Source organism: Lipotes vexillifer, unplaced genomic scaffold (genome assembly GCF_000442215.2).
Source record: "Lipotes vexillifer unplaced genomic scaffold, Lipotes_vexillifer_v1.1 scaffold1067, whole genome shotgun sequence".
Lineage (NCBI taxonomy): Eukaryota > Metazoa > Chordata > Mammalia > Artiodactyla > Lipotidae > Lipotes > Lipotes vexillifer.
The window spans coordinates 1,617,480-1,629,586 of record NW_006775205.1 but is presented as its reverse complement, the minus strand read 5'-3'; the positions used below and the strand labels follow the sequence as shown (position 1 = coordinate 1,629,586).

The 12,107-nt window shown below is 50.8% G+C and overlaps 1 protein-coding gene across 1 annotated transcript in view; it reads left to right on the top strand.

Moving 5' to 3' along the window:
* FAM184B (family with sequence similarity 184 member B) overlaps window positions 1-12,107 on the top strand; it is a 120,181-nt gene that overhangs the window by 100,949 nt on the left and 7,125 nt on the right. The window contains exons 11-14 of the mRNA XM_007449823.1: window positions 3,938-4,091; window positions 6,933-7,096; window positions 9,916-10,094; window positions 11,830-11,976. Of these exons, the coding sequence (XP_007449885.1) occupies window positions 3,938-4,091; window positions 6,933-7,096; window positions 9,916-10,094; window positions 11,830-11,976 (644 nt within the window). The remainder of the gene's footprint in view (window positions 1-3,937; window positions 4,092-6,932; window positions 7,097-9,915; window positions 10,095-11,829; window positions 11,977-12,107) is intronic.

Sequence of the window (12,107 nt, the reverse complement as noted above, 5' to 3'; positions counted from 1 at the left end):
CCAAAAAAAAAAAAAAAAAAAAAAAAAAAAAAAGTGTTCATATTAAAAATGCAGTAGTTGTTAATGCAAGGAAAAACAAAACTTTGTATAAGGTAGATTTTAATAATTATAGTTCACTTAGCTCAGCAGTAAATGGTACTTACTCACAAGAAGGATAAATACTGAATATATTTTACTGTATTTAAAAAAGCAAGATAACTGTATATAAGGAATGGAAGGGGAAGAATGTATGAGACCAAAATCCTCATCCACCATAATGGGAAGACAATTCATAATTTCTAAAATAAGATAGAGCAGGGCTTCCCTGGTGGCACAGTAGTTGAGAGTCCGCTTGCCGATGCAGGGGACATGGGTTTGTGCCCCGGTCCGGGAAGATCCCACATGCCGCGGAGCGGCTGGGACCATAAGCCATGGCCTCTGAGCCTGCGCGTCTGGAGCCTGTGCTCCGCAACGGGAGAGGCCACAACAGTGAGAGGCCCGCATACCGCAAAAAACAAAAATAGAGCAGAAGGAAGGTTCTATCTTGTTAATAGCAGTAAATATCAGGAGAAAGAACTAAAAGAGTTGCCAGTGGCTGCCTCCAGTGGGCAGGATGCAGAAGGAGGAAGAAAGAGGGCTAAGAGGTGCTGGTTTTCCTTTTTCGAAAATATTATTTGGCTCTTTATACTATGTGCATGTATTGCCCCAATAAAAATATAAAATAGGCTTTTTAAAAAAAAAAAGAGGGCTTCCCTGGTGGCGCAGTGCTTGAGAGTCCGCCTGCCGATGCAGGAGACGCGGGTTCGTGCCCCGTTTCGGGAGGATCCCACATGCCGCGGAGCGGCTGGGCCCGTGAGCCATGGCCGCTGAGCCTGCGCGTCCGGAGCCTGTGCTCCGCAAATGGGAGAGGCCACAACAGTGAGAGGCCCGCATAACGCAAGAAAAAAAAAAAAAAAAAGAAAAAAGAAATGAGATCATGCAATGTGGACTGCTTGGCACTTAGTAGGTATTCAAACTTTATGAGTTCTGGGACTTCCCTGGCAGCACAGGGGTTATCCGCCTGCCAGTGCAGGGGACACGGGTTCGAGCCCTGGTCCAAGAAGTTTCCACATGCTGCGGAGCAGCGAAGCCCATGTGCCACAACTACTGAGCCTGTGCTCTAGAGCCCGTGAGCCACAACTACTGAGCCTGTGAGCCACAACTACTGAAGCCTGCGTGCCTAGAGCCCGTGCTCCGCAACAAGAGAAGCCACCGCAATGAGAAGTCCGCACATGGCAATGAAGAGTAGCCCCCGCTCGCCACAACTAGAGAAAGCCCACACGCAGTAATGGAGACCCAATGCAGCCAAAAATAAATAAATAAATATATTTATAAAATTTGTGAGTTGCTTTTCTTCCTTTACTTTCTTAAATCTTTTTCCAGGTTGTCTTGCAATCTATAAGGGCTCAGGCTGCCGAGATTCCCAGGTTATTTGCTGCTGCATCACGCCGGCCTTTGGGTTGGCCTGAGCTTTACCCCTCCAGGCTTTAGGCCTCAATCCCCTGCAGGAGGCAGAGGAAGCACAGAGGGCTGGCCCACCTGCAAAGGAGGTGTCCCCGGGCCTCCGACTGATTGGAGGAAGGAGGATCTGGTGGTGGGAGAGGGGGAGGGTGCTCTGCCCATTGGGGGGACCCTGCGGTTCTGAGCCCCAGTCCCTGGTCACCCTGGAACCAGATTCACGGGGTCTTTGTTGCTGGCTCCAATCTGCATGGGATGGTTCCAGAATGAGACAAAAGAGACAGGTTGCAGTTCTCGTTGGAGATGGCAGACATCTGGTCATTCCTAACCCAGGATAGTGATTAAGAGTGGGATGCCTGGGTTCAAATCCTGGGTCTGCCACGTAAGAGGAAAGGGAGCTTAGGCTTCCTTGTGCCTCAGGTTCCTCATTCATAAAATGATGGCTAATAGTATGTACCATACAGGACCACTGGGAGCGTCAAAAGAGATAGTCCACGTAAAGTGCTTAGAACAGTACATGACTGAATAAGAGCTTGTCTTAGTCTGTTCAGGCTGCTCTAACAGAATAACATAGGCTGAGTGGCTTATAAACAACAGAAATTTATTTCCCACAGTTCTGGAGGCTGGAAGTCCAAGTCTCAGACTCGGACAGATTTGGGGTGTGTTGAGAGCCTGCTTCTTGGCTCATAGATGGCCATCTTCTCACTATAACCTTACATGGCAGAAGAGGAAGGGAGCTCTCTCTGAGGTCTCTTGTATAAGGGCACTAATCCCATTCACGAGGGTTCCACCATCACGACCTAAGCACCTCCCAGAGGCCCCACCTCCTAATTCCATCACATTGGGGAATAGGTTTCAACATATGAATTTTGGGGGTAGGGGGACACAAATATTCAGTTCATAGAAGAGCTCAATTTTAAGAACATCCACTCTTCTTACTCATGCTCATTTATTGAGCATTTACCTTGAGCTACCATCGTGCTGAGCTCAGGATATACGAAGATGATTAACACAGTCTGCCCATAAAGAGCTCACCTCTAAGGGGAAAGGCAGCCACTCAAACAGGTTGCTGTAGTTCAGTAAATTGGAGCCATGAGATGGCCACGCATGGTGTTTTGGGAGCACAGGGGAAGGAGACTTTATATAGGCTGGAACATGGAGAGTTGGGGGTGAAGTCAGACCGCTTAGGAGGCCCCAAACCAGCCACAGCAAGAGTAAGGCAAACAATAGGCTAGAGCAATTTGCCAGGGATGAGTGTCTGACTTGATATAAAATCTGGCGGCTAAACCCTGCATGGCCTTCACTGCCAAGGGCTTCTGAGCCGGAAGGCAGGCAGGGCTGACCTGAAGACGCCGGGTCAGAGTGAGAGAGTTTGGCTCCATCTTTTACAAACGTTTGCTTCAATCTCTCCATTTCACATTCCCCGAGGGATAAAAAGGTCACCAGTTGGAGTTCTCTGAGCCTTGCAGCGAGAGCAAGAGGAGGGCATCGGAGAGTTTGAAACGTGCGAGACTTTTCTGTTTTATTAAATAAACTCACCAGGGGATGAGTGAGTTTCCCACGAGAGGAATAAGACCGTTTTCCCCCATTTGCTGGGGAGCAGCAAAGCAAAGACGCTGCGGTCTTCAGGTAGCTGCCTTGTCTGCTCACCCCTAATGGGAGCCTCATGCATTTGCTGCAGTCCTATTTCTCGTTGTTCCCAGGGGCTGCCTGAGGGAGCGGGTAGGGCTTGGGCCCTGGACACCGCCGCCCATGGTTCACACTCCTGCCCCCACCATTACCTGTCTTCAGTCATGGCACTTCACCTTTCTGAGCTTCTTTCCTCCTAATCCTGCATCTTTTCTGTGTGACCTTGGGAAAGCTAATTCATCCCTCCCAGCCTCAGTTTTATCACCTGAAAAGTGGTATGTGATACTGGAACTCTCTGTTGCAAAAAAAAAAAAGAGAAACTATTAGTTTCTTACTGCTGCTGTAGCAAAATTACCAAAAATTCGGTGGCTGAACACAGCACAAATTTATTATCTGACAGTTCTGGAAGCCGGAAGTCAGAAATCCTAAAATCAAGGTGTTGGCAGGGCTGTGTCCCTTCTAAGGGCCCTATAGGGGAGAACGTGTTTTCTTGCTTTTCCTATAGCCAGTGTCTGTCTGTCTCTTTCCTGCTCTCTTCCTCCTAACACCAAATTCCCAACGATTGGCCCAGCTTGGAACAGGTGTCCATTCTGGTCCAGTCAGCTGTGAACAGGGGTTAGGTTCAAACAGCACAAAATGGCTGCTATGGCCAGGCCATCACTGTCATTCCAGATGGGCAGGGGAGCATTCCCCGTAGCCTGATAAGCCTTCCATCAGGGAGTGGCGAGTGCTCAGGGCGGGGGCCCCAGCACAGAGGAGGAGCTAGGCAAAATGGACAGGTCTCCCCTCTGTGCCCATTTCCACGCCTCCTTCCTCCCACTTTTGCCCACAGGCCACAGAGGAACGCTTGAAGAAGGAATCCAGCCACAGCCTCCGGATCCAGCACCAGGCGCACCGGCTAGAGCTACAGGCCTTGGAGGAGAAGGCCCGGCAAGAGCTCCAGGGAGAGCTGGAGAGGATGCAGGCTCAGCAGGCGCTGTTGCTAGGTATGCAGCCAGCTGTGCACCCAGCAGGGTTCACACGCGGAAACCAGGGGCAGCAGGGGGCCCAGGGGTAAGGGCCAGGGTGACTCTCCTGGCTCTGACGCCAACAAGATGTGAGATGTGGGACAGGTTGCCCTCAGCCTCATTTTCCTTTTCTATAAAGTGGAGTTACACTTGTCCTTCCATCATAGAAGCATTGTATGGATTTGATGAGATATTGAATATAAAATGCTTAGCATATAGCATGAGCCCAGTGAGTGCAGATAATATCATCGTCATTACTGAACATAAGCCGGATCTCTGAGCCTTCGTGAGAGTTTCATGAGATAACCTCAAACGCTCATTTCTGAAGATTTCTGCAAATGTGGGGACTTAGGCCCCCAGGCTCCTGGCTGTTCCCTGTCCCCGCATTATCCCCAGCATGAAACTCACCTCCTCTTCAGTTTCCACAGCAAAAACCTGTCACACAAAGCATTCTGGAAGTTTCCAGAGTCAGTAAAGATCTCCAAAGCTAAATTGCCTGCACTCACAACAGTGAGAGGCCCGCGTACCGCAAAAAATAAATAAATAAATAAATAAAATAAAGGAGACGCATTATACAAGATAGAACCTGGGTTGTACCACCTGTCTCAGAAACAAGACTCCCAGGTTGAGATCAGGCTGGACACCCCTGGTGATTTCAACACCCCACAGCAGCCATCCCTGCTGCCCCTTCCCTGGCCCCTCTGACCCCACAGCAGCCCGGTCCCTTACCTGGATGAAAGATTCAGGAGGGACCCTGGGGACAGACGGGGACGCTCAGCACAAGTCCCAGGAAGAAGGGGCTTTGTGGACTCTGTAATGATGATAGCAAATGGTAGGCTTTATGGGTGGCATTGGGTGGGTGGGAGCACGGACCACCACAGGTGATATTAGAAATTCCTGGTTACTCCTATTCCAACATCTGGAGAGACGCACCTGACCTGCAGTGTAGGTCAGTGTGTGAGGGGCAAAAAGTTTGAGTGTCCACCAGATTACCTGATACTGGGGTGGGGACCCAGACATGCTGGATGAATAGGTGGATGGGCAGGTGGTTGGGTAGATGGGTGGGTAGATGGATGGATGAGTGGATGGATGGATGGATGGTGGGATAGTATGAGAGAAGAGGGGCAGGTAATGAATGAACTGTCTGTAGTTCCTGCTTTGCTAAAGGGTTTTATTGCACATGTTTTTGTGAGAAAGGATTTCAGAAATTGGGTTGTGTTTAAACTATAGAAATCACTATAATAAAATCCTAGAGGAGAAGGAAGATGATCAAGTAAAGTTTTCAACATAATAGCATCAGAATACATTAAACTTTTATATGTGTTTAAATACTGTCCTTTTCAGAGAACCTTAGTAAACTTATGGGAAATCTTTACAATTGATACGCTTTCACAATATCATTAATTTTCACTCTAAACATCATTTATTTGTTTCACAAATATATGTTGAGCACTTGCTTTGTACTACGGCCTGTACTGGGTATCTTATGGCCTCCAGGATTATTGGAACAATGTTTCAAAAGTAATTTGCAATAACTAAAATATGGTCTCAGAAGTCCATAATAGAAAATAAAGTATCAAGTTTGCTAGCACTTGAAAATCATCTTCTCTTTAAAAATTAATAGCTCGGACTTCCATGGTGGCGCAGTGGTTAAGAAACCGCCTGCCAGTGCAGGGGACACGGGTTTGAGCCCTGGTCCGGGAAGATCCCACATGCCGCGGAGCACCTAAGCCCATGCGCCACAGCTACTGAGCCTGCGCTCTAGGGCCCGTGAGCCACAACTGCTGCAGCCCGCGCACCTAGAGCCCGTGCTCCGCAACAAGAGAAGCCACCTCAATGAGAAGCCCGCACGCGGCAACAAAGGGTAGCCCCCACTCGCCGCAACCAGAGAAAGCCCGCGCACAGCAACAAAGACCCAACGCAGCCAAAAAAATAAATTAATTAATTAATAGCTCACTGAATAGTGTCTACTCCATCAGAGAATATTCTTTTTGAAATGATTGTTTTCTTTGCCTTTTGATCATGCTGGTAAGCGTTACACTATCAGAAATCACCTACCATCCTCAGAGGAGAAATTCGAGTTTCTGGCTGTACTGGTCCCTGAGTTAAGGAGGGCATGTACATTTCTCCTGAATGATTCCGGTTTTAATCATGATCCTGTTGGGATGACATGCCATCTCCCACCTTCACAATCCAGCTGGGACCTTACATCCATGAGAAGTAGAACCTGTGAATGTTTTGTCTCCTTAAGTATTGGCACAAATGTCAACATTTCCTATTTGAGACCCGCACCCCCAGAAGAGGCCACTGGGTCATTTGCTAGTTCCCTGTTCTTCTTAGTTTTCTGACTTGGTGCTGAGGCCAGGTGTTGCCTCGGGGTTCAGCTCTGGACCCAGGCTGTCCCACCCTGACCCACCACCCGTCCTAACTAAGCAGCAATGGCAAAGCAGGTGGTCCCAAGGGAAGAAGGAGCGTGGGAAGTGTTGAATCCTGACTCTACCGCTTATTAGCAGGGTGGCTCTGGGCTACTTACTCAGCTTCTCTGAGGCTCTGTTCCCTCGTCATAAAACGGGAGGGATAATACTGGATAGGATGGTAGTAGGGCTTAACTGAGAACAGTTTTCAAGGGTTTAGCACATTTAGTGCTCTATACATGGTATCGTTGTCACTGTTCTCTTGAAATACGTAAGTAAGTTTGGGGAACTCGAACCAGCACGTGCAGCAGCTCCCCACTCCAGCCCACCCCAGAGACTGTGGTCCCTGCAGAAGAGACTTTAGCCTCACCGTGCTCCTGACCTTCCGATGCTCTTCCTTTTGCAGAGGCCCTGAGGCAGGAGCTGGCGGAGCAGCGGGCTGCCTGCTCTGAGCATCAGAAGGACTTGGAAGCGCTGCAGGCTGAGCTGAGGGCCCCGGGCAGTATGGGCAGGCGACAGGCCATCAGCCAGTGTCCAGGGGACATCGAGGACCGTGCCGGCACTGCAGAGGTCAGCACCCCTGCCCTGCCCATGCCACACCCTTCTTGGAGCAGTGTCAGGGAGAGGCTCTGGGTGCTCGGTCACCCCCTGTCTGAAGGGGGGAAGACCCTCTCTTTCCACAGGCCTGGGGGGGACACTTGATGAGCCTGCACGCTCCCATCTTTGGAAAGCAAAAACAAGTTTTAAGCGCAGCGTGTTATTTTAAATGCAGATGCAGTGGGATCTCAGGGTGTTGGTGCCAGACAGGGTCCGTTCTGTAGACCTGCAGAGAGTTTCTCAGAACACCTCCCCAGACAGACTCCCTGTCTAGACCTCCCTGTTCCTGTGAGGACAGGTGAGCTTGTCACCAAAGGTCAGTGCTGACTCTCCTTGAACTTTCTGGTCAGACTCGGCCCATCATCCCCCTCCCTGCCCTCCATAATCCTACCTTGCTGGGTAGCACAGGGACCTCCTAACAACCCAGGCATCTCTCCCTAGCCCACCACATACGGCTTCAGGTATTCATCTAAAGTGCATCTGTGTAAAGCCTTCAGTGGCTCCCTACTGCTATGAGAATAAGCTCCCAATGGTCAGTCTGGCATTGAAAATCCTTTACCCACTGGCTGAATATCCCCCTCTGCTCTAAATGCAGGCTCTGCATCCTGCCTCACTGCCTTTGCATATGCCCTGCCCCCTCCCTGGGACCCCTTCCTCCCTCTCCAGTGCCCAGCTGATCCTTCAGTGCCCAGTCGATCCCTCCATGCTACAGGCCTCCCCTCCACACCCGTGACCTCTCTACCCTCTGGGCTCCTGGAGCACTTCCTGTTGCTATAGCTCAGCTGGCACCCGCCTCTACTGCCTGTCCTGTTGGAGACCCATCACTTCATGGATGCCCTTGTTTCCTCGCCTGGACTAGGCATCCTTTGAGAACAAGCCATGTCTGCTTCATCTCATCCCCCAGCCCCACCCCCAGTGCTCGGCACACAGCTCTGCACACAGTAGAGTGTGCAGACGGCCACGATTAGTTGGTGTCCCAGCCCTGCTGAAGATCGCAGGAACATGGGGATGGTTCATTCCAGATTTTGCTGGTACTGAGAACCTGAAGGCAATTTCTGTGTTTAATGAGAATTATTAACAAGTGACGTATCACGATGAGTTCAGCTCGGTTGGTAAAGTCTAGCAGAGGGAAAACAGAATATGATCCATTAAATGTTCTAGGTTGGTGGGGGCCACCTGGACCTGTGGAAGGAGACAGGGGAAGTGTGGGATGGTGACAGCTGGTGGCTGGAGGGCCTAATATTGGGCCCTCTGCAATGAATGACAGGCTTGCCTGAGGGCTATGGATAGAGACCCGGGCTGGGTAGATGAGACAGTACCTGGTCATCCACATCCAGTCCTCACCTACACCTCACTGGAGGGAAGCCCTGAACCCTCCGGGAGGAACAGCAAGGCCCTGGGTGATATCCCACACAAAGAAGTAGTATATCCACAAGAAGTAACAGCCCCAGGCAGCAGGAGTGAAAGGGGGGCGCAATGTCAGGATGCATTCCCAGCGTGGCCACCACTGCAGGTAAGTGGTGTTGCATCCACTGGGATCTTCTGAGGAGCCCCATGAAATAATTCTCAAATCTGTCACAGCCAAGTACAGAGGGGGATGCACTTATCCTGCAGCTTCTCTCTCCCACTAGTCAAGGGTGGCCCCACAGGACTTTAACCAGGCTCTTCAGGTCATGCAGGTGTGAGTGCCGGGTGGTGCCCATGGGCATCCCACACTATGCAAACCCCAGGGCTGGAAGCAAGAGGTACAGGGCCTGGGCCACGTATGCTCCCTGTGCAGTGCTGTTCAGTCTTTGGAAGGAACAGATGCACAAACCTTCAGGCATGTTTGCATGGACTTGAAAACTGTTACATTCACTAATCGGGGATTAACCCTGACCCCATTTAATGGTGGATATCAGTCTTTGTATTTCTGTCAGAACCACTGACATTCAAGCATCATTTCACAGCAAGCATTCATTTGGCACCTGCTGAATCCCAGCCACTGTGCTAGGTGCTATAGGATTGGGAAGATGAAGAGGAGATGGCTCCTTCCCGGAACAGCTGCTGGTCTGGTGGAGGAAACCAGCATTTCAACAAATCAGTGCACTTCATTATAACCTCTACACGGAGAGGATCTAGCTCTCAGAGAAGAGAAAGCTTGTCGCCTCTCCCCTGAGGGGTCGAGGAGGCATCACCAAGGCAGGAATGGTTGGGTGTGGAAGGCACCCTAGGTAAAGAGACGGGCAAGGGCAGGTGCGGGGCAGTGGATTACAACTGTGGTGGCCTTAGAGTCACCTGGGAAGCTTTTTCAAGATACACAGGGCTGGGATGTACCCAGACCCGCTGTATCAGAATCCTGTGAGGTGATGTGACAGATTGTTATTGTTCAGCAAACATTCACTCTCCCCTTCCTCTGCCCTGTGTGGTTTCGCCCCAAATTCACATGTTGAAGCCCTAACCACCAATATGATGGAACTTGGGAATGAGACCTTTGGGGGGTCATTAGTGAATTAGTCCTAACAAGAAGAAACTCAGAGACATCCTACCCCCTCCCCCCCCCCACTCCATACAGGTGCAGTGTTGGGCTTGTTTTAATTTAAGCCACATTCTTGGCTCACCAGCATTATTAGACTTTTTGAGGCCCACATTTGGCCAACTCTCAAAGCAGAAAGCTTTAAGAGACTAGACGTGAGCTCCTGAATCAGGAGCCCGATTTGGGTTCCAGGCTGGGTCTTTGCCGCGGCACATCTCTGGCCCTTGTCTGCCACTGCGCCTCCTGCAAACAGCTCTTCTGGCTGCTTTCTCCCTAGGAGGGGGGCGGTCCGGGCCAGGCGGGCTCCCCGACGAGCAAGGGCGCCGCCGAGCAGGAGCCCAGCGAGGGATGCAGCCTCTGGGAGGAGAACTCGCAGCTCAAGGAAACAGTGCGGCGGCCGCAGGCCGAGGTAGAACAGCAGCGGCAGGAGGCGCTGCAGCTCCGCGACCAGCGCAGGTGGGTCTGCGGGTTGGGGCTTCTCTCCTCTGCCCCTTGGCGAGCCTCTGGGATCTAAGATTGGGTTGCACGCTTGGCATCTTCCCAAAGAAAGGACTCCCTAGTACGCCAGCACTTCACTGATGTTACTCCTTGGAACCATGGAAAGTATCAGTGGTCTAGGAATTCTAGATCTCAAAACTGCCTAGGGTTAGCCCTGAAATGGGGGGAGGGGTACCCTATTTCCCTACAGATCAGGGAATCTATGGAATCAAACTTAACGATGCCAAAAGTATCTAGCCTTGAAAGGGGGGGAGGGGTACCCTATGTCCCTACAGATCAGGGAATCTATGGAATCAAACTTAACGATGCCAAAAGTATCCTCAAGACTAGCCTTAGGGAGTCAGTGCAGTGGAATAGTTAAGACAGTTCTGTTTGCTCTTAACTAGCTGTGTGACCTTGGGTGAGTCTGCAGATCTCTCCAAGACCCTGCCCTTACCTGTAAAAGGTAGAAACCACCACCCCCTCTCAGGGCTGTTGTAGAATGCAGTGAAATGTATAGGAAGATGCTTAGCACCGACCCTGGCACTCGGTAAATTGTGGTGGCAACTCTGACTTCCTTGTCCAGGCTGGATAGCCCTTTATCAAGTCCTGAATTCATGGCCTTTTTTTTCCCCTGGCTGGAAAGTTTATAACTACAACTTTAATTTCATTAATAGATATAGGACTTTTCAAGTTATCTGTTTCTTCCTGAGTGAGCTTTGGTAGTTTGTATCTCTGAAGGCGTTTGTCCATTTCATCCCAGAGTTTGAATGTTCCAGTCCCCGGCATAAAGTTCAAGTGAAAGTAGGCCTGAGGCTCATCTGAGAAACAGCCATGAACCTACCTGGCTAAGGTGGAGCACCTTAAATTCAGTTAGAGACTCACCATGTGACACTGGAATAAGGAGACTGGACCAGAGTAGGGGCTCCTAACCATTTCCGATTACAGCCCCCTCCAGGTGAGGAAAACGATGTCCGTCTCCTGGAGGAGGATATCATCACACAAAAATGTACATGTCCTTTCAGAAGGTGTCAGGCCCCCTGAGGCTGGTCTGAGGATCCCTTAGTGCCCCACCCCAAGATTAAGAAAAGTGATAGCTGATGGTCGAACATACGCTTTGTGCCACGGGCTGTTCTGGACATGGATTAACGTGGTTCATCCTTTCAATAACCCTATAAGGTAGCAACTGTTGTCAGATGGAGAAACTGAGCAGAGTGTAGCTCGCCCAGAGTCACGCAGCTAGGAAGTGATGGGGGAGGCCACGGAGGGACGCAGGCAGCCTGGCTCTAAACGGTGTTCTCCTAATCCCTCTCCCATCCTGTCTTCCCACCCTGGACCGCTGGTCTCCCAGCTCTCAGAGTCCACAACGTTCGGTAATTCCAATACAGAATCTCAGCCTCCAGGCCTACCCACCTCCCCCAAGTGAAAGGAGTGTTTTCTGGGACTCCTCTCCTGAGCTGTCCTCCACCCCTTCCCCCAGAAGGCTGCCCTTTGTGCTCAGGTTTCTCCTTCATGGAATGCTGGGGTGGAAGGTACTGAGAAGAGGTTCCACAAGCTGGACCCCACAACTCAGAGACCCCGGAGCTCCTTCCCACTGTGTCCTGACCTTAGATTCTGCAGGCCACCCAGCAGAGTGGGGAGAAACTCCAGTGCCCTAGAGGTTCAGTCCCTAGAGCCTGGACAAGCCCAGCTGTGCTTCCACCCTGCCCCACAGGCTGCTGGAGGAGGATCAGCAAGCCCAGCGGGCCCGGGAGGTGGAGATGCTACGCCAGGAACACCGGAAGGAGATGCAGGCCGTGGTGGCTGATTTCAGCAGCACTCAAGCGCAGCTCCAGGCCCGGCTGGCTGCTCTGGAAACCGAGTGAGTGAGGACTTGGCCCCAGGTTGGGAGGGACTAGTAGATGTACTTTTTTATTAGGGGGACCTCATCCTAGTGTCCCCAGGACTCTCCTAGTTTTTTTTTTTTTTTTTTTTTTTTGCGGTCCGCGGGCT